The 26,332-nt window shown below is 43.0% G+C and overlaps 2 protein-coding genes across 23 annotated transcripts in view; one reads left to right on the forward strand and one right to left on the reverse strand.

Moving 5' to 3' along the window:
* Positions 1-3,367, forward strand: part of LOC135546615 (MAP kinase-activating death domain protein-like) — an 85,080-nt gene extending 81,713 nt beyond the window's left edge. For 20 of the 22 annotated variants that reach the window (XM_064975185.1, XM_064975259.1, XM_064975204.1 and 17 more), the window contains one exon: positions 60-3,367. In XM_064975185.1, the coding sequence (XP_064831257.1) occupies positions 60-173 (114 nt within the window). In that variant the 3' untranslated portion in view covers positions 174-3,367. The remainder of the gene's footprint in view (positions 1-59) is intronic. The other 2 variants (XM_064975222.1, XM_064975292.1) reach the window with 2 other exon arrangements.
* On the reverse strand, positions 2,978-23,669 carry LOC135546725 (gamma-butyrobetaine dioxygenase-like). Its single transcript, XM_064975373.1, has 8 exons — positions 23,589-23,669; positions 21,761-22,223; positions 19,870-19,984; positions 10,153-10,351; positions 7,247-7,352; positions 6,818-7,014; positions 4,982-5,148; positions 2,978-4,693 (listed from the first exon to the last, which is right to left on the reverse strand). The coding sequence occupies exons 2-8, from the start codon at positions 22,193-22,195 to the stop codon at positions 4,533-4,535; spliced, it is 1,380 nt and encodes a 459-aa protein (XP_064831445.1). The 5' UTR covers positions 22,196-22,223; positions 23,589-23,669; the 3' UTR covers positions 2,978-4,532.
* Positions 23,670-26,332: the final 2,663 nt, after the last annotated feature.

Below are 26,332 nucleotides of genomic sequence, written 5' to 3' on the forward strand. Positions count from 1 at the left end.
GTAGCTATGTCAAAGCTACACTTCCCTCATGCTCTTTTTTTTATCTTGCTCTCAAACAGGCACACCAGATCTGTTACTCCGTCCTCTGCCTTTTCTCCTACGTGGCTGCGGTGAAGGGGAAGGAAGCAGAAGGCAAGTCCAAGCTCCTATCTCCAAGACCCCTGCCCAGCTAGTCTACGACCCATCCAATCTACCCCCCCCTCCCACACACACACACACAAAACCCCCTGTGCCTCTCACTCTGCAACAAAGTGGAATCTCGGTCCCACTATGCCATTGAGTTCTGACAATCCTTGACCTACTTAAGCACACACCTCTACTCCTCTTTGCACCCTGTACATCTCCAAGAAATACCCTCTACTCTTTGTGCATGGCCCTGTAAGTAAAATCCCGTGTGTGTGTGTGTGTGTGTACATAAACTAAGCAAAAAAAGAAACGTCCTCTCACTGTCAACTACGTTTATTTTCAGCAAACTTAACGTGTAAATATTTGTATGAACTTAACAAGATTCATCAACTGAGACATAAACTGAACAAGTTCCACAGACATTTGAATAACAGAAGTGGAAGTGTCCCTGCACAAAGGGGGGGTCAAAATCAAAATTAACAGTCAGTTCCTTGTGTGGTCCACAGCTGCATTAAGTACTGCAGTGCATTTCCTCCTCATGGACTGAGCCAGATTTGCCAGTTCTTGCTGTGAGATGTTACCCCACTCTTCCACCAAGGCACCTGCAAGTTCCCGGACATTTCTAGGGGGAATGGCCCTAGCCCTCACCCTCCGATCCAAACAGGTCCTAGACGTGCTCAATGGGATTGAGATCCTGGCTCTTCGCTGGCTTTGGCAGAACACCGACATTCCTGTCTTGCAGGAAATCACGCACAGAATGAGCAGTATGGCTGGTGGCATTGTCATGCTGGAGGCTCCTGTCAGGATGAGCCTGCCGGAAGGGGGTACCACATGAGGGAGAAGGATGTCTTCCCTGTAACGCACAGCGTTGAGATTGCCTGCAATGACAACCAGCTCAGTCCGATGATGCTGTAACACACCGCCCCAGACCATGACGGACCCTCCACCTCCAAATCGATCCTGCTCCAGAGTACAGGCCTCGGTGTAACGCTCAATCCTTCAACGATAAATGCGAATCCGTCCATCACCCCTGGTGAGACAAAACCGCGACTCGTCAGTGAAGAGCACTTTTTGCCAGTCCTGTCTGGTCCAGCGACAATGGGTTTGTGCCCATAGGTGACGTTGTTGCCGGTGATGTGTGGTGAGGACCTGCCTTACAACAGGCCTCCAGCCTATTGCGGACAGTCTGAGCACTGATGGAGGGATTGTGCGTTCCTGGTGTACCTCGGGCAGTTGTTGCCATGCTGTACCTGTCCCGCAGGTGTGATGTTCAGATGTACCGATCCTGTGTAGGTGTTATTACACGTGGTCTGCCACTGCAAGGACGATCAGCTGTGTGTCTTCACTCCCTGTAGCGCTGTCTTAGGCGTCTCACAGTACAGACATTGCAATTTATTGCTCTGGCCACATCTGCAGTCCTCATGCCTCCTTGCAGCATGCCTAAGGCACATTCACTCAGATAAGCAGAGACCCTGGGCATCTTTCTTTTGGTGTTTTTCAGAGTCCGTAGAAAGGCCTCTTTCGTGTCCTAAGTTTTCATAACTGTGACCTTAATTGCCCACCCTCTGTAAGCTGTTAGTGTCTTAACGACCGTTCCACATTTGCATGTTCATTGTTTATGGTTCATTGAACAAGCATGGGAAACAGTATTAAACTCTTTACAATGAAGATCTGTGAAGTTATTTGGATTTTTACAAATTATCTTTGAAAGACAGGGTCCTGAAAAAGTTTCTCTTTTTGCTGAGTTTATATATGCATGTATGTATGTATATGTGAACCCTGGTCTGTGGCATCATGCGTAAAATTTCCCAACCCAGGTCACGTCCTCTAGACTCCTCCCATACAGGCCCAGCCTGAGGCCTTGGCTGTAAACGTGCTTGTTCTTCAAGGGGAGACTTGGTCCGTCCGTCCCCCATCTTTGTCCCCTCTTTGTGACTGTCCTCTCGTCCTGGCCTGCTGCCAAGGTCTCATTGGTTGATTTTTAATGGGATGGAGACGGCGAGGGGGAGGGATATGTGAGGCACAGCCCTGCAAGTCGATATGAAAGCAACCAAACCTCCCTGTCCACTCTGCGACCGTGTGATGAATATTCTATGTGCTACGTGGTATTACTGTAAAACTCCAGTCTGTCCCAAGTCCAAACCAGTGAAATGTTTAAAAAGCACTCTAGTACTGATGGGTGTCACTTTGTTAAATACTACTACTGTTAAATACTACTACTGTATGGTGCATCAAACACTGCATGTAAAAGCTTTTTAAAGGTTTCGTTCCTTTTGATCACAAAATATATTGTGTGGTCCAAGATGCGCGTATCTCTTTAGCTTGCCCGGTGAGGCTAAACTACTGTAGTTCTACTGTCAAATTTCTTGTCTGTGGTCCTCTTTATTGAATTGCATGTTACTATGGAGAAAAAAATATTTGAAGAGAAGCAAAATGCTGTACATTTCACCATAAAATGTTTTACAATGTGTGGTTTATTCACTAGATGTGCAATACTTTACATAGTTAGCCAGAGCCAGATCATTGTTCTGATAAAACATCTCAGCTATTCTGGCTTTCAAAGTGCAAAGAATGTAAAAAAAAAATATTTAAAAAAGGACTTCCTTGTCTTACATATTTATTGAAGTGAATAAATGATGACCTCTTGTTTATAAGTGCAAAATCACTATTTGGAGATTCTAGACCTACTGCTGCGCTATCAAGCCCTGCTGTTATGGTTTTGTCCGTTAAGTCTTCATGTTGTGTCAGTACTGTGGTAAGAGAAATAAATACATTCTAGCCCCATTTCAGCCCAACTGTAAATCCCACAGTTTGAGTGTGTACATGCAGTGTATTGTTTTTCCAGATCAGCAATATATGAATAATACAGCTATATGATCAGGATATTGTTTTTAATGTTTAAGTGGCTTTTATTTTTTAGAGAGGAAATGCTTGTGTAAGGAACATAGTTACAAATTCCATGAGGCAATTATTTAAGGCATTTCATTATTGACAATAAAAACACTGGTGTAAATATGAGGGTCTCAAGAGTTAAGACTAGGTATAGTTTCTTAGACTAGTTACATATGAGAACCTTAAGAAACGGGAGTATTTGAAACCAACCAACCCTATTATTGTGGTAGCTAGCCTGCTGCTGTGGTGAAAGTGATGGAATAATTGAAATGGGTGTGAAAAAAAGTATTTATAGAACATGTACAGCTTTGGCAATATCAAAATAAAAGTTGTCAAAACTAAAGCCCTCCATTTTGTCTCAAGTCATTATTATGTCACAGTTTGGATGAACACAAATGATGTAGCACATCCAATGTGCATACATATATTTGGAAAACATATCAAGAATGAAATCTAGAGTAACATTTGTGAATATTTAATGCAATACCCTTTTTTTAAATTAACATCACCACAAATTATTACAATGAGCGCTGTTCGCATGAACTACATATGTAATATAGAATAGACAATTGACACCTATGATTGTAACAAACAATAACAAATATTTGTTGCTACTGGAACAATGCCAAGTTGCACAATATTTGTGGCTTTCAACATGCACATGTATTGTAGAGGGCAAGTTGCCCTCCATTGAAGACAAATGGCAGATCTATTCATTGACAAAACAATGTAAATAATCTATGCCATTTAGGGAGTGAACTTTGCGTGTGCATACATTTTACGTATAGAGAGTTATTAAAAACGTATTGATTTGGGGGGCTAATACTATTGCTATACACTTTTTTCTTAAGGTTAGATGGCTGGAACTGAACGAGACACAATATTATATTGTGACAGGTAGAAAATGTCACAAACTTAAGACATTGAGAAGTAGATGTAGTGAAGTGCTACCAAATTTTGACCAGCAGAACACAGGCCAAGAAAAATAGATTAGAGCAAAGCGAAAGATAACGAAAATATTTTCACTTTCATAACCCTAGGAGCAAAGGCATTATAGTCTACCTGCTTCATACAGTAAATTACAGATTGTTCATATGTATGCTACTCATACAGTTTCTATGCCTCTGTTAGCACTTATGAAGAGGAGTGTTATTCATTTACGGAAGTGCTAAACCCTTTTCCCTCAAATTTCACCCCATCTTCTTGCACTTTGCCCACTTGTCACTCTGTTCAAAAGACTGGCAGCCATCTTGACCCACACAGGGGTAGCCGTAGCCTACTCGAATATTAGCCTCTTTTCCCCGCTCCGAAATCCTCTCTCCAACCCTGTTCCTGGAGAGATACCCTCCTGTAGGTTTTAATTCCAACCCCAACTAATTATTAGAATCAGGTGCACTAGGGTTGGAGTGAAAACCTACAGTACAGTAAATCTCCCGGAACAGGGTTGGAGAGCCCTGCTGTAGATCGATGCTGTTCTATATAGTTGGAGGCCTCACTCTGGGGGCTTGGTGGGTCTAGCTCTCTCCATTGACAGACTTGCAGAGTATTCGCAGGCGAGACATGACTTCGTCCCAGTCCAGGTAGGCTCCCTCCAGGTGTCTCACCCGGTCTGGGTGGCTCAGATAGCTCTTCCGCCCATGGAGCAGGCGCCAGTTGTCAAAGGTGACCAGGTCGCCTGCAGGAGGAGGTGGAGGGATATGCCCACTCAGTACTCACCCATGATATACAGATATTTCAAGATGAAAGTTAAAACAAATAGGCTACCTCTCAAGTGCCTCTTCAGTATGCCATATAAAAAAGATAACCAATAGTCATAGACGGTAAGTCTACCACCTCTACAACATTTGTAACTACAATTCATGCAAAATCTTACAATACAATTCCTATTGCCAACTTTTATCCAGGGAAGCTTCAATTGAACTGCTAATCTTGAAGGGGCACACTCATGCACACACACACTAACCAGGCTCCATCTTGTAGGTGAGCATGTTTTCTGGTTGCGTCATGAGCTGGATGTAGGCCTTGAGGGAGCTGTAGAAGGCCTGGACCTGGTGCAGGGGGAGGTCCAGCACAGAGTCCCTGGTGGCATTGTTGTAGTTGATCCGTACCACCCGCCCATCACTGTCAACACTGCTCAGAGAGAGGAGGGGTGCCAATGTTAGTGTGTGTGTGTCAACCTTTAGAAACTATGAAAATGACTACATGATGGACATCTAGGTCTTGTTGCATAACAAGTTGACAAGTGTCAGATGCTCATATCTGATACAATCATATAAGAATGATCAGTGTCCATAATTAGAAATTCCCACAGTGACCTTGCTTGCTCACTTAAAATCACCTTCTCACCCATCAGTTGAAGGCAATGTTCCCTCAAAAAAAATTGGGCACTGAGCAAAATTCTGTGCAACTTCCGGGGCACGTTTACTGTGAACACTGAGGCTTTAACGCTTTAAGTTACAGTTTTAACAGTGGCCAAGTTGGTTACTGTGGGTATTTGATCATAATGTAGGCCTATTAGAGTGGCCTACCATCAAAAAACCATGGAGAATTTTAACATGTAAATAGTTGGTCTATCATTCAGCCTACGGTAGCAGCAAATGTGTGGTGTACAAAGTAGGTCTACATTCCATGAGACTTTTGGAGAAAAAAAAACATGCAAGGCTTGACATTAACCTGTTTATCCACTTGTTCCTCAGACAAGGAGGTGACTGAAAATGTTGTGTGGTTTGATGCAAGAAACCAAAAATAAAATGTATTATTATTCCCATTCCACTTTACAGATAACCAGAAAAGGTATGCTACCCTCTACCTATTGGCTACTTAGCTTATTCAAGACCATCTCAAAATATAACACTGCCCCTTTAAGACATAAACAAGCTCTTTACCTGACTTGCTTTTCAAAGATGGCTAGAAATGCGCAAATTTTGTGTTTTTGCTTCAAGCAACCAGTCCCCCATTGCTGAACAAAAAAGTGGCTATAACTGGGATAATAACTCACTAACTAGCAAAGAATATGAACAAATGTGCACAAGTGGCTACATAAACTCTCGCTTTGATGTAAAAACAAGCGCATCTACTCACGACTGCTCACGCTGTAAACACAGTCCAGTTCAAAGTAAATGGAACAGATCCATATGGCAATGTTTTTGCATATAGGCCTACTGCAGCTCTGATTGTTTATGGTTCACTGGTCTATCTAGAGTATGGGCCTGAGTCGTGCCTGTCAATGCAATTGAATCCTACTCCAATGCGCTCTTCCTACAAGAAAATCTCTTGCACAGTTAGTTTAGCATATTAAGTCTTGCATAGTTCGTTTTGTTTCTGTATGTTACATTGAAAGTGGCTAATATTGGTTGATTCGAGCACAATTTCCACAGTAGAGTGAAATGTTGAGTGTTAACTAAAGGGGAAAACTCTAGAAAGTTGTGTGAATTTCAATCTCATGCTTCTCTGCACGGGCTGATATTTATTCTACGCACAGCTCCTTAGAGTGAACATGGGTTGCAGGTTGTGCATTATACATTGATTCTGCGGTTTACATTCTGAGCAGCAGATGGCGACACATATCCATCATGCTCCTAAATCACATCCATGTAGCTTTGAGATAATCTTGAGAATGTAAGTGAGTGAGTGTCCATATCCGTGTGTATTTTGGTCAGTGTGCAACCTGGAGCAGTTCTAGACTGACCTCCTGTCAAGTCACATTAATATGTAAGCTGAATGATGGCTATTATGTGTGCAAAAAAACAGGCCAATGCATCCATGTCTTATGTATTTTAATGGTGTGGCGCTCACTCACTCTATGATGTGGTTCTTGGACTGCACCATGAAGTCACAGTAGTCGGACCCTGTGTCGGTGAAGTCCACCTGCAGGGAGGTGAGGGTCCTGAAAGCCTCTGGGTCTTCTCTTCTCAGTTTTTCTGCCATGTGGAAGCCGTCCACCACTTCACTCTCCCCACCCTCACCAGCCTGGCTCAGGCAATGCAGGAACTGCACCTGCAACCAGCCATACAGGATATTAGTACTGTTGCTAACAGCCATCCCATACAGGATACATACATCTTAAAATATGGGGGGTGGGGACTGTGTGCAGTAAACGGCTTAAATATATGCGTGTGCGTGCACAAGAGTGTTTTATCCAGATGTGACTCAGCTGTCTGACTGATAGTGGGAAAGTAGAGGATTAATGTAGATTTCACGGAGATGACGGTGGATCCTGTCTACTCACTCCAGGTGGATAGTGCAGTGCTGGATAGTCAGTGTGGAGACTGAGTTTGCCAGCGGTGTAGGCCACATTGTTAGCCTGGGATTTGTCCTGCACCTGCCATGTGTGTCTGAGGAAGGAATGAGAAAAATTTAAGAAAGGCCTGTTATTAGTGATTATTAACTAATTATCTAATCACAAAAGGTGTTGAGAACTAAGGACCAAGTCATTGTCTTTGGAAACATTAAAAAGGTTCAAGAGCAACAGGATGTGGAAAAAGTTATTCATCGTCCTACATTTCTAGCATTTGTTAAATGGATGCTGTTAAAATAGTATGCCAATTATACTAGGTGTCTTCTTTGCTCTTGGCATGGAGTTGCTGTGCTCAAATATATGCAAATATGTGCCCTGGTTTTATGTTGTGTCTCTTGGGTTGTTGATTGCGGAAGAATTCTTTTTTTTTTTCTTTACAATAAATAAAAACTGCAGCTTCTTTAATGACATGTCTCTTGCTTTGGTTCGCAGCTGTTAGCTTCCTCTGACCTGGGCTAAACTGCTGGCTGTGGGATGCTTGTTGTTCCAACCTCAGCTTTATTGGCCCACGTGCAATCATTGGCAAACAAACTGGACGATTTACGAGTAAGACTATCCTACCAACGGGACATTAAAAACTGTAATCTCTAATGTTTCACCGAGACGTGGCTGAACGATGACACGGATAATATAGAGCTGGCTGGCTTCTCTGTGTATGGGTAGGACAGAGCAGCTACATCTGGTAAGACGAGGAGCGGAGTGTGTGCCTATTTGTCAATAACTGCTGGTGCACAATGTCTAATATTAAAGAAGTCTTGAGGTATTGCTCGTCTGAGGTAGAATACCTTATGATAAACTGTAGACCACACCATCTATATTATTCATAGCCATCTATTTACCACCACAAACTGATGTTGGCACTAAGACCACACTCATGAGCTGTATAAGGCCATAAGCAAACAAGAAAACGCTCATCCAGAAGCGGTGCTCCTAGTGGCTGGGGACTTTAATGCAGGCAACCTTAAATCCGTTCTACCAGCATGTCACATGATGGATGGAAAAAGAAACTCTAGACCACCTTTACTCCACACACAGAGACGCATACAAAGCTCTCCTTAGCCATCCATTTTACAAATCTGACCATAATTCTATTCTGCTGATTCCTGCTTATAAGCAAAAACTAAAGCAGGAAATACCAGTGACTAGATCAAAACGTAAGTGGTCAGATGATGTGGATGCTAAGCTACAGGACTGTTTTACTAGCACAGACTGGAATATGTTCCGGGATTCATCCAATGGTATTGAGGGATATACCACCTCAGTAACCGCTCTTACCACACCGGCTCTGACGCTCGTCGGATGTGGCAGGGCTCGAAAAATATTACAGACTACAAAGGGAAACCAAGCCACGAGCTGCCCAGTGACGCGAGCCTACCAGACGAGTTAAATGCCTTTTATGCTTGCTTCAAGGCAAGCAACACTGAAGCATGCATGAGAGCACCAGCTGTTCCAGACGACTGTGTGATCACAGATCAACAAGACCTTTAAACAAGTCAACATTCACAAAGCTGCGAGGCCAGACGGATTACCAGGAAGTGTACTCAAAGCATGCGCGGACCAACTGGTAAGTGTCTTTGCTGACATTTTCAAACTCTCCCTGACCAAGTCTGTTATACGTGCATGTTTCAAACAGACCACCATAGTCCCTGTGCCCAAGAAGGTGAAGGTTATCTGCCTAAATGATTACCGCCATGTAAGTCAGAATAGGGCATGACAACACCTTTTCCCCCTCAGGAGACTTGGCACGGGTCATCAAAATCCGCAAAAAGTTCTACAACTGCACCAATGAGAGCATCGCGACCGGTTGCATCAGCGGCAACTGCTTGGCATCTGACAATAAGGCGCTACAGAGGGTAGTGTGTACGGCCCAGTACATCACTGGGGCCAAGCTTCCTGACATCCAGGACCTATATACTAGGCGGTGTCAGAGGAAGGCCCAAAGAATTGCCAAAGACACCAGTCACCCAAGTCATAGACTGTTCTCTCCGTGCTACCGCACGGCAAGTGGTACCGGAGCACCAAGTCTAGGACCAAAAGGCTCATTAACAGGTTCTACCCCCAAACAATAAGACTGCTGAACAATGAATCAAATGGCTACCCGGACTATTTACATTGACCTCCCCCCTTTATTTTTACACTGCTGCTATTCCGTTTATTATAAATGTATAGTCACTTTACAAACTACCTCGACTAACCTGTATCCCTGCACATTGACTTGGTACCGGTACCTCCTGTACATAGCCTCGTTATTGTTAAGTAATTATTTTTTCATTTGATTAGATTTTTTTTAACTTTCGTTTATTTAGTAAATATTTTCTTAACTTTATTTCTTGAACTGCATTGTTGGTTAAGGGCTTGTAAAGAAACATTTCACGGTAAGGTTGTATTCGGCGCATGTGAATTTTTTTATTTGATTTGATTGAATGTATTGGGTAATACCTCGGGTTTAACATCCCCTGGATTAATTTTGGACTGAGGCCTACCTACCAAAACTCAGTTAGGTTGCATGTCCATAAAGTTAGGTTGCATGTCCACTTCTGGATAATCCAGACTGATGGCAACAATAGTGAGCGTAGCGTTCAGTCTGGTTTAACCACGCTGTCCATGTTATCCTCAGTATACAAAAGGAGTGGATAGTTGAGAGTAGCAATGGGTTTCTAGAATTAGGATATTTAGGAAAATGAGACATGATGGCAAAGTTCAAACGCACCCTAATGAATCTGCTGCAGTGGAAATATAAAGCTGTGTGGAAAATGCAGAGCTTTTAGAAATTGTGTGCCCGTGGTTTGGCTTAAGATTGTATGAAGCTAATACAGTCAGAGGGCATGGTTTCTCACCCATAGAACGTCAGTCTTAGGTACCCGATCCTCTGGCTGAGGCGGGCCACCTGACCCTGCTCCACCGGCGCCCCCTTCAGGTAGACGATTCCCACGCGGCGTAGAGCCAGCAGCCAGGCCAGGGCGGCCTTGTCATCGTGGAGGACCTCCTCGAAGTTGGCCGTGGGGATCTGTAGCTCTGAGTCCCAGTACATACGCTCTGAGTGAGCCAAGGAGATAGATGCACTTCATTAAAGTATTGTATCATCCTGTATAGTCTGTATCATATAGTCTGTATTATACCGTCCTGTATCATTGTTTGTCAAAGTTCCCAGGTTTTTCAGAAATTCCAGTTGGAGGTTCCCCAGAATCAGGAGGGGATGAGTAGGGAGGGAATCCTTCAACTGAAAATCCTTGAAGCAGGATTTCTGAAAACTTGGTAAATCTCCGGAATTTTTCAACGTAAGCATTTTGCAATACAACATTTCGGCCATTTTCTACCAATGCTTGTTTGCCTTGGTATAGGACAGCTCAGGTTGCCACAACCATATGGACACATGAACAGAAACCACAGTCTGTCAATGGACAATGGACTCTAACGGCAATATGTGTAATGCTCCTGGACACAGTCTGTACTGTCTGTAAATAATGTGTCTGTGTCCATGAAACGTTTCCTCCAAGGGATAGGAGGGAGGGAGGGAAGCCAGCTCGCTACGGTTGGAATACTCTGTGAGGAAGAAGGGGAAGGGGAGAGAGGGGTGAGAAGAGTCTGCATGTCTCGACTGACAGCAGTGGAAAAAGCCTCCCACTGCTTCGCTTCGCACCCAGCTGGCTTCAGCCCTTTTTCCATAGAGGCTCTCTCCAGTGGCTCCTGCATTGCAGACACAGCTGCCGAGCACATTTAGTGTGTGTGTGTGTGTGTGTGTGGGGGGGTACAAAGTTAGTGTTAATTAATTATTCAAAAACAAACCAAGGGGGTACAACAAACCTCTTCAGTGGCAATTCATCTGGATTAAGTGGAGTACAAAAGCAAGTCAGATGTTAGAAAGCTTGACTTTGCATCAACTCAGTTGACGTAAATATTTGTGTGGCGTAGTCAATGGATTTTGCTCCGTGAGTATAGCTATGGTAACGCATGGAGTCTCTGTGTGTGTAGGGGCTTATGCAGGAAGAAGCTGCAGCTTGATTGCCACCCCTGGGAAATGATCCTGACCCTTTTCAGCTGAAACAATGAGTCATCGAGATACAATGATACCCTTCACTGATACTGATGACTTAACCCACAGCAGGTTTTTACATCTCCCCTCACGCTGTCATCTCCCCCAAAAAACTGTAGCATAGGTCAAAAAGTTAAATAACTCTTTATTAAAGGCTGGCTGATGTTGAGGGTCACCGATGAAGAGAAGGTTGAAGTATGGGTAACTTCTAGAATATAGGCTAGTTCCTTCCATTATTATAATGTTCCAAGTACTCCCGTGAAATCAGACTAGCCCATAGATAGCATTTGACAGCTAGTATGTATCTGCACACAAAGGAGGACATAAAGTTCTTGGCTAGAGGCAGAACGGTGATTCAGGGACAGCACTGAGGTTTTGGATATCACACATGACGGAGTAAGCCATAACAGCGGAGGTAAAAGCATGTCATATCAAATTAGGAGTTTTGGCTGAACTTGCCTTCCCCCCCTGTAAGTGGACATTTTCTTGTCTGGTAAACGTGGCTGGTTATCTCCTGACTTGACTCAAGACCAGTACTCACTACCTTCACTGTTACGTTTTGAACAAATCGATTTTCAATCCTTAAGAGACAAGAAAAATGAAGAGAAGAGAGTAAGGAGAGAGGAAATGAGAGGAAGAGAGAGACAAATTGAGAGGGAAGAGAGTGAGAGAAAGTGGAGAGTGGAAAGGAGCATAGAGAGAATCAGAGCAGAGAGAGCTAAACCCAGGTAGGCCCTTTAGTGGATGATGGATGGGGTAAGAAAGCGGCTGGCTGGGCAGTGGGCCCGGGCTGGGAAGGTTCAGATGGTGCAGGGCCCAGAGCGTTCTGCTCGGTTATTACCGTGTAATGCTTGACACTCAAATTCTCACCAAGCGCAAAATCGCTGCTCTGATTTCCGGGAACGTGTAGCGTTGGTCCACCAAGCCAATTAGCGATTAGGCTCCCTGACTCTTACATAGTTTTCAGCCAGGGTTAACTGAGATACACACACACGCAGCCTGAGATTGTGTGTTTTGAGAGAGCTAGTTCCTGTGTCGGTCCTAGTATGTATGTGTATTAGAACCCAGGAGTTTTTATGTGACACTATTATGCTTGTGTACGTATTATGTGTTATCTTTCTGTTTGATGGAAGTGTGTGTATGCACACACGTTTATGTGAGTGTATTCATGTGTGCATAATGCCTTTCCTCCCTTCCGTTGGTCTTGGTCTGCTGCTGTGGCTTTTCCAGACGAGAGAACCTGAAGCTGCGGTTCCTGTTGCTGACGGCAGTCTCTCTCCCTCTTATTTTCTCTCTCTCCACATCTCCCCCACCACCCGCTCTCTCTCCTCCATCCCCCACCCTCTCTCTGTCTGCTCTCCTCTCGAGCTGGAAGTTCTCTCAACGCTCTACTTGAGTCGTGGTTCTCCAAAAGGCTGTTTTGTGTGTAGGCAGGGTCTTTCACAATTCTAATCCACTAGATCAACTTCCTCAGAGGGTCAAATTGTGGAGTTCAGTCTTTCTGACGCCCCTCTGTTTCGACTGAAGGAATTAGACGCCGTATTGTATGTGTTGTAAAGGCCTTCACAAACATGGTGGAATTCATCAGTGCTTTCATTGCAAAGGGGGCTGAGGCCAGTGAGTGTGCCCACTATAATTATCAGGACAAGCTTGCAGCTGTACTGACATTTTAGATGAATGGAATTGTGTGGTATATCGGCCGGAGGAATGTTAACATCTAGTGGAATACGGAGGTTTCCTCAAAACAACTACAATCCTGCATCCAATCATGTGAGAAGCGAAGTCACATAAACACACACACACACACACACGTCACCTGCAGTGTATCACATTGTAGCTGTTATAGTCTTATTTACAAAGTGTCTGTCTTAAACTGACGTGGCACAGCTAGTCCTTCTCTGGAGAACGCTTCCCACCCTCCGTCCAATACAACAAACTAACCTTTCTCTGTTTAATGGAGAGACCTGCACCACAGAGCCACCTCTGCCTTCTCAGCTTTAATAACACAGTGTATACAGTGTTCTTACTGGAACGCTCAAGGACTCTGATGACCAAATCCAAACCGACCCCTAATTCCTACCTCTGCCCCATGGTACTTTTTATAGATCTGGAAGACTTGGATAGGAGTCAGCAATAATAGCTTGCCCCTCTGATTATAGCTTGACCTAGCCCTCAGGTGGGCTGGATGGAATTTCCCCATGTTGCTTACACCTATTCAGTCCTTCCAGATGTTTAATATCATTTTCACTCTCCTGAGCAGTAAAGCTGAACTGAGCTGAGCTGTACTGTGCTGCGCTGGCCTGGTTACACATCCACTTTAGGATACCACACACATCCAACTGTGTGTGTGTGTGTGTGTGTGTGTGTGTGTGTGTGTGTGTGTGTGTGTGTGTGTGTGTGTGTGTGTGTGTGTGTGTGTGTGTGCGCGCATGTGCTCAGCGGGGAGATTCATCTTCTTGATAGACAATCAGTGTGTGTGTATATGGAAATGGTGAGGTTTGGGGAAAGATGCGTGTTTTTCCATTGATGCACCACTACAGCTATGTTTTCAGGGGCCTTGTTTTTTTTAAACTGATGTGTTCTCACGCATCGCCACAAGAGCACATAGATTCTACATTCATGAGTCAAGGAAGATCCAGACTCCCATTAAGTCAAAGGAAAGACATATCAGCTGCTGTTTGGATGAGGAGGAACCAATCAAGTTCCATTAGGACTAACTGAGGCCCAGTCGTGCAGATTATCATCACATTCAGACAGTTTGCTATTAGAGCTGATGAGAGTATTATACAGTGCCTTGCAAAAGTATTCATCCCCCTTGGTATTTTTCCTATTTTGTTGCATTACAACCTGTAATTTAAATTGATTTTTATTTGGATTTCATGTAATGGACATTCACTACTTTGTGTAAGTGAAATGAAAAAACATAACTTGTTAAAAGAAATTCAAAACTGAAAAGTGGTGCATGCATATATCAGTAGGCACTATGGTCGTGACCAAGCAGACAGTGAGTAAAGGTGTTGACACATTTACTGGCAGCAGTCGGTGGAGAAGAGTCCAGTGGAAGATGTGTGAGAAAAGACTGTGGCCTCTTGGGTAAGCCAGCCAACACTGCTTCGTCACCTCACGGTAGGTAAAAGGCTCAAAGTACACTAGCCAGAAAGTGAGAACACCACATCACTCACCGAGGATAATCATTATCCTCCTCAAGCGTTCAAAGAGGCCTTAAGGACACAATAGTGGCAGTTTACAGGCTTTATTACTGTTCACAGGAGGCGGCACGATGGAACATTTGATAAACATACAGAAGGTAATGACTACTACACTCTCAAAATAAAAAAGGTGCTATCTGGAACCTAAAAGGGGTATTCGGCTGTCCCCATTGGAAAACCCTTTGAAGAACCATTTTTAGTACCAGGTCGAACCCTTCTGGGTTCCATGTAGGACCCTTTCCCCAGAGGTTTCTACATGGAACCCAAAAGGGTTCTGCGTGGAACTAAAAAAGGGTTCTCCCTGGAACCAAAAAGGGTTATCCTATGGGGACAGTAGTACCCTTTTGGAACCCTTTTTTCTAAGAGTGTACTGATAATGTTAATAATGTAGGTCTAGATAGATAATGCCTAATAATAATGGTAATAATAACTACACTACTGTTGGAGGTACAGTGTCAAGAAAAAGTATGTGAACCCTTTGGAAATACCTAGACTTTTGCATAAATTGGTCATAGATGAAGATCAGATCATATTTTAAGTCACAACAATAGACAAACACAGTCTGCTTCAACTAATAAACACACAAAGGGTAGCCTAGTGGTTAGAGCGTTGGACTAGTAACTGAAAGGTTGCAAGATTGAATCCCCGAGCTGACAAGGTACAAATCTGTCATTCTGCCCCCGAACAAGGCAGTTAACTCACTGTTCCTAGGCCGTCATTGAAAATAAGAATTTGTTCTTTAATGTTCTTAACTGACTTGCCTAGTAAAATAAAATAAAAAAAGATTGGATTTTTCTTGTCTATACTGAATACATAATTTAAACATTCACAGCGTAGGTTGGAAAAAGTATATGAACCCCTAGGCTAATGACTTCATCAAAAGCTAACTGGAGTCAGGAGTCAGCTAACCTGGAGTCCAATGAATGAGACGAGATTGGAGATGTTGGTTAGAGCTGTCTTGCCCTATAAAAACTCACAAAATGTAAGTATGCTATTCACAAGAAGTATTGCCTGATGTGAACCATGCCTCCAACAAACGAGATCTCAGAAGACCTAAGATTAAGAATTGTTGACTTGCATAAAGCTGGAAGGGGTTACAAAATTATCTCTAAAAGTCCACGGTAAGACAAATTGTCTATAAATGGATCAAGTTCAGCACTGTTGCTAGCCTTCTTAGGAGTGGCTGTCCTGCAAAATGACTGCAAGAGCACAGCACAGAATGCTCAATGAGGCTGAGAAAAATCAACTAAAGACTTACATAAATCTCTGGAACATGCTAACAGTCTACGATACGTAAAACACTAAACAAGAATGGTGTTCATGGGAGGACACCACGGAAGAAGCCATTGCTGTCCAAAAAAAAAACACTTTTCTGCACGTCTAAAGTTCAAAATATTCTGTGGACAGATGAAACTACAGTTGAGTTGTTTGGAAGGAACACACAACACTGTGTGGAGTAAAAAAGCACAGCACACCAACATCAAAACCTCATCCCAACTGTAAAGTATGGTGGAGGGAGCGTCATGGTTTGGGGCTGTTTTGGTACCTCAGGGCCTGGACAGCTTGCTATCAACTACGGAAAAAAAGAATTTGCAAGTTTATCAAGACATTTTGCGGGAGAATGTAAGGCTATCTGTCCGCCAATTGAAGCCCAACAGAAGTAAGGTGATGCAACAGGACAACGACCCAAAACACAAAGTAAATCAACAACAGAATGGCTTCAGCATAAGAAAATACTGAGTGGCCCAGTCAAATTCCAGACCTCAACCCGATTGAGATGCTGTGGCGGACCTCAAGAGAGCGGTTCACATCAGACATCCCAAGAATATTGCTGAACTGAAACAGTGGTCCAAAATGCCTCCTGACCATTGTGCAGGTCTGATCCGCAACTACAGAAAATGTTTGGTTGAGGTTGTTGCTGCCAAAGGAGGGTCAACCAGTTATTAAATCCAAGGGTTCACAATGTTTACACGGTGTGTTCAATAAAGTCATGAAAACATTTTGTTTGTGTGTTATTAGCTTAAGCAGACTGTCTGTTTTGACTTATGACCAATTTATGCAGAAATCCAGGTAATTCCAAAGGGTTCACATACTTTTTCTTACCACTGTACTTCAATATAAGAGCGCTATCCAATATTTCCCATGGAGGGGTGATTGAAACAGATCCATAAAATGATTGAATCAGATCCACAGCCCCCAAAGCCACATCTCCAAGACAAGGGTTTCGGAAACGAAAATGACTACGGTACCATTCCTAAAATGACTTTGGAATAAGAAGGCAAAACAACTCGCGGTTGCTAAGGCCCTCGGTAAGATAAACAGGAAGTGTAAACACTAACAAATATAATGATGACAAACACTGCTTGTAGATTCCAATCTCCCTGTGCACAAAAGTCTTTGAGTGTTTGTTTGTATACTATACACACACTATGGCTTCAAGCTCTAGCCTAGATGATTGAGTGAGGTCAGAACCAGACCTGGGTTTAAAATATTACTTGAAATAATTAAAACACTAATGCTGTGCTCGACTGAGCTTACATTGCATAATATAACCAATGGAATAGTCTCAAAAGTGCAAACCCCACTCGCCTGGCACTCCAGGCAGGCTCAAAAATGCCAAATAGCCTACTATTTGAATAGCTTGACTGGTCAGAACAAGGTCCCCTCAGTTGCAGAGAGAGTTGAGTTTGGCTTTCAAAATGGTGTCTCTAAGCATCCACTTCCACTAAGCCTCCCTATAATCAGTATTCCATATGGCAGAGGCAGAAGAGGGGATTTGTACAGGACTGCACACAGACTTTATCCCTTGCCGAAGGTCTCAGGTTATTAAGCTATTTCACATACAGCCGCTGCATACCTCAGCGATGTAGTCTGGTCTACGTGTGAAAGCGGCATCCTCTGGGCTAGAGATTGACAGGCTGCACACTTTGACAGAAGCAGCCGTGTCTGGGGAACACCATATCCTTGGAAAGGATTGGGGCATGTGGACCCGGAGGTTGGTCTAATGGTCAACACAGCCGCCTCCGGACTACATGTGCCCTCAACTGCGGGGGTTCAAATCCAGCTTCTATACTGTCCATTCTCCAAATCTCATTTCTATGCTGTCTAAATATAAATATGTTTTATTTAAGTAAATGGTTAGGGGGAAACTCCTAATTCCTACTGACACTAAAGGACAAAAAACAAGTGAGTTGTGATTCAGTCTGAAAACACCTCATATCATATTGACCTCGGCGGGTGCTACACTTTCACAATCTTACCCATCTTCTGGGAAAACATACAGATGTTCAAAACTAGGCCCATATATGTGCGTGGAAAGAGAAAGAGAAAGAGAGAGCTATAGGGAGCTAGGTAGGGATGTGAACTAAACTTGAGTAACAAGACTTCCACATGTGAACATTATTTCACCATCCATCCATCTCAAAATGTAAACTTTTCCAGGATTTTTCGGCAGGAGGAATTTCAGACCAGACCTCAGGAGGATATAATTAAACCCAGAGACAGGGGGGCTGGTGTGTGTGTGTGTGTGTGTGTGTGTGTGTGTGTGTGTGTGTGTGTGTGTGTGTGTGTGTGTGTGTGTGTGTGTGTGTGTGTGTGTGTGTGTGTGTGTGTGTGTGTGTGTGTGTGTGTGTGTGTGAGAGAGAAAGAGAAAGAGAAAGAGAAAGAGAGAAAAAGAAAGAGCACAGAGCCAGACAGAACATGAGCTAAACTCTGTCTGGTAGGAGCACTCCTGGTGTCGAGCTAGCAACCGTGGAAGAACAGAAACCCTGCACTGACAAAGTGTGTGTGTGTGGGGAAGGGGACCTCTTACACTTGTACTAAAGGAGAGAGTGGAGAAGGGGGGGTTGCTATTGACACACTGCTTTTAAATCACTCGAGTGGAGACAAAGCAGGAGCCACTCAAACCTGTGGGTCCTTCAGGACCACGTGTGGACATACAATAGTCTCTCCTCATTTGAAATGCAGCTACAGCTTTCATTTCACTTTTACACAGCTTTTTTTTCTTCTTTTTTACAGACTGACCAGGTGAATCCAGGTGAAAACTATGATCCCTTATTGATGTCACTTGTTACATCCGTTTCAATCAATGTAGATGAAGGGGAGGAGACAGTTTAAAGAAGGATTTTTAAGCTTGAGACAATTAAAACATGGATTGTCTATGTGTGCCACTCAAAGGGTAAATGGACAACAAAATATTTAAGTTCCTTTTGAACAGGGTATGGTAGTAGGAGCCAGGCGCACCGGTTTGAGTGCGTCAAGAACTGCAATGCTGCTGGGTTTTTCACGATCAAAGGTTTCCTGGCCCACCACCCAAAGGACATCCAGCCAACTTGACACACCTGTGGGAACCATTGGAGTTCACATGGGTCAGCATCCCCGTGGAATGCTTTCGACATCTTGTAGAGTCCATGCCCTGACGAAGTGAGCCTGGTGGGTGCAACTCAATAATAGCAAGGTGTTTCTAATGTTTTGTACACTCGGGTGCATTGAAGTGTATTTACGTTTTTTAACGGCGTGTGATTAGATTCATCCTGCTCAGTTTTAGAGAGAACAGATTATCAACTATGTTAATAATGTCAATGATGTTAAACTTAGTTTATAACCGTGTGTTTGTGTGTGAGTGTGGGGGGGGGTGCATGAAACCTATTGGATATGCAACAGATATTACAGAAATGTTATCTTGGATGTTACACATATTCAAGATTAACAGTCTGTACTCAACCCTTAGCTAACCAGCTGACCATTTAGATAACTTGTAAAAACCCTAAAAACAGTAAAAACCCTTAATATCAATAATGGTTTTCTAAATTACTTGTAGCCTGTAGCATATGTTTTTTAAACAACTGAAAATTCAGTTTGTATTGCACAAAGAAAATGCCAATCAAAAAGAAACATTGGAATTTGCAGGATTCTTGCTTTAAGTACTGTATGAGGGCACAGACCATTATTTTCTTTTTCAGATAAACTCTTAAGGGATATTTTCAAAAACGAAAATCCTTTATCTCATGGGTCTTCAAAGTTACGCAGGAGTCAGCTACTGCTACACCAGACTAGAACGGACACTGTCAGCATGACTGAATTGGCAATGTATGTATGCATGTACTGTACTGTAGCAGTCAATTTCAATAGACAGAGACACATGCTCAACCCGAACTAACAGCTATGAAACTATATAGGCCCTACCAGTTTGGGATTGGACCACAATCAATAATGAAATAAACAAAAGATTTATCCTGATTTATTCCAGAATATCTACTTTCAGCAACAGTGGGGAAATTGCCATATAGCAGTCCTAGGCGTAATAGTCTTACTGTTGAGGAAGAGCTCCTCTTGTAGAGCTTGTCTGGCAGCAGGAGAGAAGCACCGTTTCCTCAGCCATTCTGGGTCAAACTCGCTGGTGTGCTTGTCCGGCCACACTATGGACACCTGAGGGCAACCACAGAGGTTGGTTAAGCCTTCCTTAAAGGCAGCTCACACTAGTGTAGCACATGGGGATGTGTAAAACTTGCTCCTCAGCCTTTAGTGTCCCCATTTGCACCAGCGCATAGCTAGCTTTTTGTGTGTTGCCGACTGTTGAGACGCGTCAAGAAGGCGGTCACGTGTGCTAGCAAGGCAGAGGTCCCGAGTTCGCACCGGGTATGAGCCGAGGAAGTGGTACTCGCTACGCAAGCAGCGTGATGTCCTTTACAGTGGTGCCTAGTGACTCAGTGGTGCCTAGTGACTGATCTACAGTTGCGCTCAGCTCAACACTGGGGTCGGTGTTGAGTAAGTTTGAGGAGTGAATGTAGCACATGTGGATGTGTGAAACTTGCTCCTCAGCCTAAAGTGTCCCCACTTGCGCCAGTGAAAAGCTAGCTTCTCGTGTTGCGCCAACTGGTAAGCAGCGTGAAATCCTTTACACTAGCAACAATATTGCCATCTACACTGAACAAAAATATAAACGCAACCGGTAAAGTTTTGGTCCCACTTTTCATGAACTGAAATAAAAAGTGCCCCAAAATTTTCCATGCGCACAAAAAACGTATTTCTCTCAAATGTTGTACACAAATTTGTTTTCATGCCTTTAGTGAGCATTTCTCCTTTTCCAAGATAATCCATCCACCTGACAGGTGTGGCATATCAAGAAGCTGATTAAACAGCATGATCATTACACAGGTGCATCTTGTGCTCGGGACCATAAAAGGACACTCTAAAATGTGCAGTTTTGACACACAACACAATGTCACAGATGTATCAAGTTGAGGGAACATGCAATTGGTATGCTGACTGCAGGAATGTCCACCAGACTGTTGCCAGAGAAGTGAATGTTCATTTCTCTATCATAAGCCACCTCCAATGTCATTTTCGAGAATTTGGCAGTATGTCTAACCGGCCTCTCAAATGTAGACAAGTTGTATGGCGCCATGTGGGCGAGCGGTTTGCTGATGTCAACGTTGTGAACCATGTGCCCCATGGTGGCGGTGGGGTTATGGTTTGGGCAGGGATAAGCTATGGATAATGAACCCGATTGCATTTTATCAATGGCAATTTGAATGCACAGAGATACCGTGACAAGACCCTGAGGCCCATTGTGGTGTCATTCATTTGCCGCCATCACCTCGTTTCAGCATGATAATGCACTGCCCCATGTCGCAAGGATCTGTACACAATTCATGGAAGCTGAAAATGTCCCAGTTCTTTCATAGCCTGCATACTCAACAGACATGTGACCAATTGAGCATGTTTGGGATGCTCTGGATCGACATGTTATGACAGCGGTTTTCAACACAGCCATTGAAGAGGAGTGGGACAATATTCCACAGGCCACAATTAACAGCCTAAATCAACTCTATGTTAAGGAGATGTGTAGCACTGCATGAGGCAAATGGTGGCCAGATACTGACTGGTTTTCTGATCCACATCCCTGCTTTATTTTTTCGGGTATCTGTAACCAACAGATGCATATCTGTATTTCCAGTCATGTAAAATCCATAGATTAGGGCCTAATACATGTATTTCAATTGACTGATTTCCTTATATGAACTGTAAATCTGAGGAAATTATTGCATGGTGTGTTTATATTTTTGTTCTGTACGAAATTAACTTAAGTGGAGTAAGATGAGTGCCATTAGATTGACACTTGATATAAGGTAAGTTTTACATTTTCCTCCTTATGGTTACATTTAGAATTGGGGAAAGATAAGTTGATCCAAGATCTGTTACCCTGTTGTTGTCAATGACTTGGACCCGGTCGACCCCAGTGTGGATGTCCAGTTGGGAGAGCAGCAGGCTGCGGGCCTGGGCTGACTGCAGGGTACACAGCGGGCATTGACAGTTGTCCCTCAGCCATGTGTACGGGTACATGCTATGCCTGCTGTCCTCCCACTCCACCTCCAGTTGCCTTTCCTGCTCCAGGGCACGGACCTGCCTCACCCCAGGGCTGTTCCCCAGAGCAGTGGAGGGGAGCGGGGTGGGTGCCTGGGTCCCATACCCACAGAGCTGCCTCCAGATCAGGTGAAGAGAAGGAGATGGAGAGGTGGCAGCTGTGGCAACTGCCCATCTAGGCCTACCCTCAGCCCTCAAGGCATGGCAGGCCAAAACGGAGCTTCGCTTGCGCATGCTCGGCAGGGTGCATCGTGCTATAGTGGTCGTCCACATCCTCGAACCAGGACCTCCGGATGAGCTGCTTCTCCAGAAGAGAAGGGGTGTCGGAAGAAGCAGGGGAATAAGAAGGAGTTTATGGAAGGGTTTAAAGTTTCAAAGGGTGATTATTGCTGCATTGGTTTATTATACCTTATGCCACCTTCTTATAAATGGCCTAATAAAACATGAGGAAAAAATACAGCCAAGCAAGTGCGCTTCACAGTCACAGCCATGGAAACTAAGACACATCATTAGGTTTATCTGATGTTCCGAAGACTAAATACTTTTATGCCACGACACGCACCAGGACAGTACACTTTGGGTTCCAAATCAACATAAATATTCCAAAGGTTAATAAGGTTGCAGGTCAGAAAACATGTAGACCTGTATTACTTGTTTTTTTTACTTTTATTTAGAATTTATTTAGAATTATTGTTTTAATGTTTTGTATTATCTAGGCATATTTCACCATAAATGGAACTGAGAGGTTTTAAAAATGCACTTTAATTTAAATCGTTTTGATTTAAAATAAGCTAGTTATATAGGCAAAATGTGTTATAATACTAAATGCACCTTGCTACCACACTGATGAAAATAGGACCTTGCAACTTTTGGTATCCAAAATTGCTTTCACTTGTTATTAAAAGCGCGAAAACATTGGGTTGTCACTAGTTACCACAGCCACAAAGTCAAAACCCCCGCCTATTTCTAAAATGTATCTTCTAAATGTGATTTTACACATAATCCTAACCTTAAACACACTGCTAACCCGAATCTTAAATTAAGATAAAATACGACAACAAAAACTATTTTTGTACGATAGCACACCCAGGTCAAAATTGACTATCTAGTGGAAACCACAATATCTCGCGATATAATAGAACATTATTATCAAAATATTTTATTTGTGAATGTTTCAGCGTTGGAATCTAGTTGAAAGGTCAAAACAATGAGCAAGCGTCCCGAAAGCGCTACAGATTTACAAAAATTGCTAATATATATGTATGTGTATATGTAATAGATAGCCAAATGTTTTTATTTTGAAACCTTACAAACTATATATTTTTAACTATTTGTACTTATGCGAATCTGAACTGCTAGGCTAGCTTTACTGTAGCTATCTTCTACTAGTATTACCATTTAATTTAGCCTCCAATTACAAAATAGTTGCCATTAGACGCTCGCTTGCTGACATTAATAGGAGGATTTACAAAAAGCCATTGTTTGTAGCGAGCTAGCTAGTATTAGCTATCGTTAGCAAATATCCCATTAATTTATGTGGAGACAGGTAACAAATTCATTACCTAGCTTTCACTACACAACAAGACATTCCAGTGACAACACATGCTATATTTACCCGCAACATTACAATATGTAGTACCTAAAAAATTATGAAAAATGGATTTACCTGTTATTTTGGTAGGCTTTTTAACTTTTGAATGTGTTTTGTCAAGGAAGCGTCTTATCAACAGCGCAGGTTAGGTTAGCACGTAAGTGAGTGACAACCACTGTCGTGGCATCAGATGGTGAGTCAGTGGATTTTGCTGAGATGACATCAAGGCCAATGCACATTTATTGATAGCCACAGACCAGTGTTATAGTGTCCCAATATCAAGGTTGGGAACTCAGGAAGTTGATTACAATTAGAATAGCTTAATTAATCATTAAATAAAATCCATATCATTCTCCCACTCGGTTTCCATATTACAGAATATGGCAGAGCAATCTCTTACCTCTCAGCTCTTCAGTTGTGTCAGTGAGACAGTTTGGACTTGTCCAGTGTAGTTTGTCAGTAACAGGTTGAATTAAACCAGCCTGGGTACAACTGCTTAAAACTATATTTACATCACTCAGAACCCTGTTAGTGGAGAGTTACAGTGTTCAAATTATATCCTAATAAGGTAAAATCACATTTTATTTGTCAAATGCGCCGGGTACAGCAGGTGTAGACATTACTGTGAAATTCTTACTTACAAGTCCTTAACCAACAATGCAGTTAAGAAAATATAGTTAATAAGAACATATACAAAATAAACTAAAGTAAAAAACAACAATAATGAGGCTATATACAGGGGGTAACGGTACTGAGTCAATGTGCTGGGGTACAGGTTAGTTGGTCAAAAGTTTTAGAACACCTACTCATTCAAGGGGTTTTCCTTAATTTTTTTACTATTTTCTACATTGTAGAATAATAGTGAAGACATCAAAACTATGAAATAACACATGTCATCATGTAGTAACCAAAAAAGTGTTAAATCCAAATATATTTGAGATTCTTCAAATAGCCACCCTTTGCCTTGATAACAGCTTTGCACACTTGGCATTCCCTCAACCAGATTCATGAGGCACCTGGTATGCATTTCAATTAACAGGTGTGCCTTCTTAAAAATTAATTTATGGAATTTATTTCCTTAATGTGTTTGAGCCAATCAGTTGTGTTGTGACAAGGTAAGGGGTATACCGAAGATAGCCCTATAATGGTAAAAGACCAAGTCCATATTATGGCAAGAACAGCTCAAATAAGCAAAGACAAATGACAGTCCATCATTACTTTAAGACATGAAGGCCAGTCAATACGGAACATTTCAAGAACTTTGAAAGTTACTTCAAGTGCAGTCACAAAAACCATCAAGCGCTATGATGAAACTGGCGCTCATGAGGAACGCCACAGGAATGGAAGACCCAGAGTTACCTCTGCTGCAGAGGATAAGTTCATTTGAGTTACCAGCCTCAGATTGCTGCCCAAATAAATGCTTCACAGAGTTCAAGTAACAGACACATCTTAACATCAACTTTCAGAGGAGACAATGTGATTCTATGAGGACAGACTCTGGGAGACGAAAAGCAAGTACAGAAACATCAACTGTTTAGAGGAGACAGACCATGGTCGAATTGCTGCAAAGAAACCACTACTAAAGGACACCAATAAGAAGAAGAGACTTGCTTGAACCCAGAAACACGAGCAATGGATTTATTTAGAATTCAAGGCACACCTAAACAGCATGGCTACCACAGCATTCTGCAGCGATACGCCATCCCATCTGGTTTCGGCTTAGTGGGACTATCATTTGTTTTTCTACAAGACAATGACCCAACACACCTCCTGGCTGTCTAAGGGCTATTTTACCAAGAAGGACAGTGATGGAGTGCTGCATCAGATGACCTGGCCTCCACAATCCCCCGACCTCAACCAAATTGAGATGGTTTAGGATGAGTCGGACCGCAGAGTGAAGGAAAAGCAGCCAACAAGTGCTCAGCATACGTGGGAACGCCATCAAGACTGTTGGAAAAGCATTCCAGGTGAAGCTGGTTGAGAGAATGCCAAGAGTGTAAAAAGCTGTCATCAAGACAAAGGGTGGCTATTTGAAGAATCTCAAATATAAAATATATTTTGATTTTGTTTAACACTTTTGGTTACTACATGATTCCATATGTGTTATTTCATAGTTTTGATGTCTTCACTAATATTCTACAATGTGGAAAATAGTACAAATAAAGAAAAACCCTTGAATGAGTCGGTGTTCTAAAACTTTTTCTTGGGTATGACACTACAACTTTGGCACACCTGTATTTGGGGAGTTTCTCCCATTCTTTTTTGCAGATTCTCTCAAGTTCTATCAGGTTGGATGGGGAGCAACGCTGCACAGATATTTTCAGGTCTCTCCAGAGATGTTTGATCGGGTTCAAGTCCGGGCTCTGGCTGGGCCACTCAAGGACATTCAGAGACTTGTACCGAAGCTACTCCTGCGTTGTCTTGGCTGTTTGCTTAGGGTCATTGTCCTGTTGGAAGGTGAACCTTTGACCCAGTCTGAGGTCCTGAGCGCTCTGGAGCAGGTTTTCATCAAGGATCTCTCAGTACTTTGCTCCGTTCATCTTTCCCTCGATCCTGACTAGTCCCCCAGTCCCTGTCTCTGAATAACATCCCCACAGAATGATGCTGCAATCACCATGCTTCACTATAGGGATGGTGCCAGGTTTCCTCCAGACTTGATGCTTGGTTTTCAGGCCAAAGAGTTCAATCTTGGTTCATCAGACCAGAAAATCTTGTTCCTCATGGTGTGAGAGTCTTTAGGTGCACTTTGACAAACTCCAAGTGGGCTGTCATGTGCGTTTTACTGAGGAGTGGCTTCCGTCTGGCCACTCGACCATAAA

This window comes from Oncorhynchus masou, chromosome 1 (genome assembly GCF_036934945.1).
Source record: "Oncorhynchus masou masou isolate Uvic2021 chromosome 1, UVic_Omas_1.1, whole genome shotgun sequence".
NCBI classification, from domain to species: domain Eukaryota; kingdom Metazoa; phylum Chordata; class Actinopteri; order Salmoniformes; family Salmonidae; genus Oncorhynchus; species Oncorhynchus masou.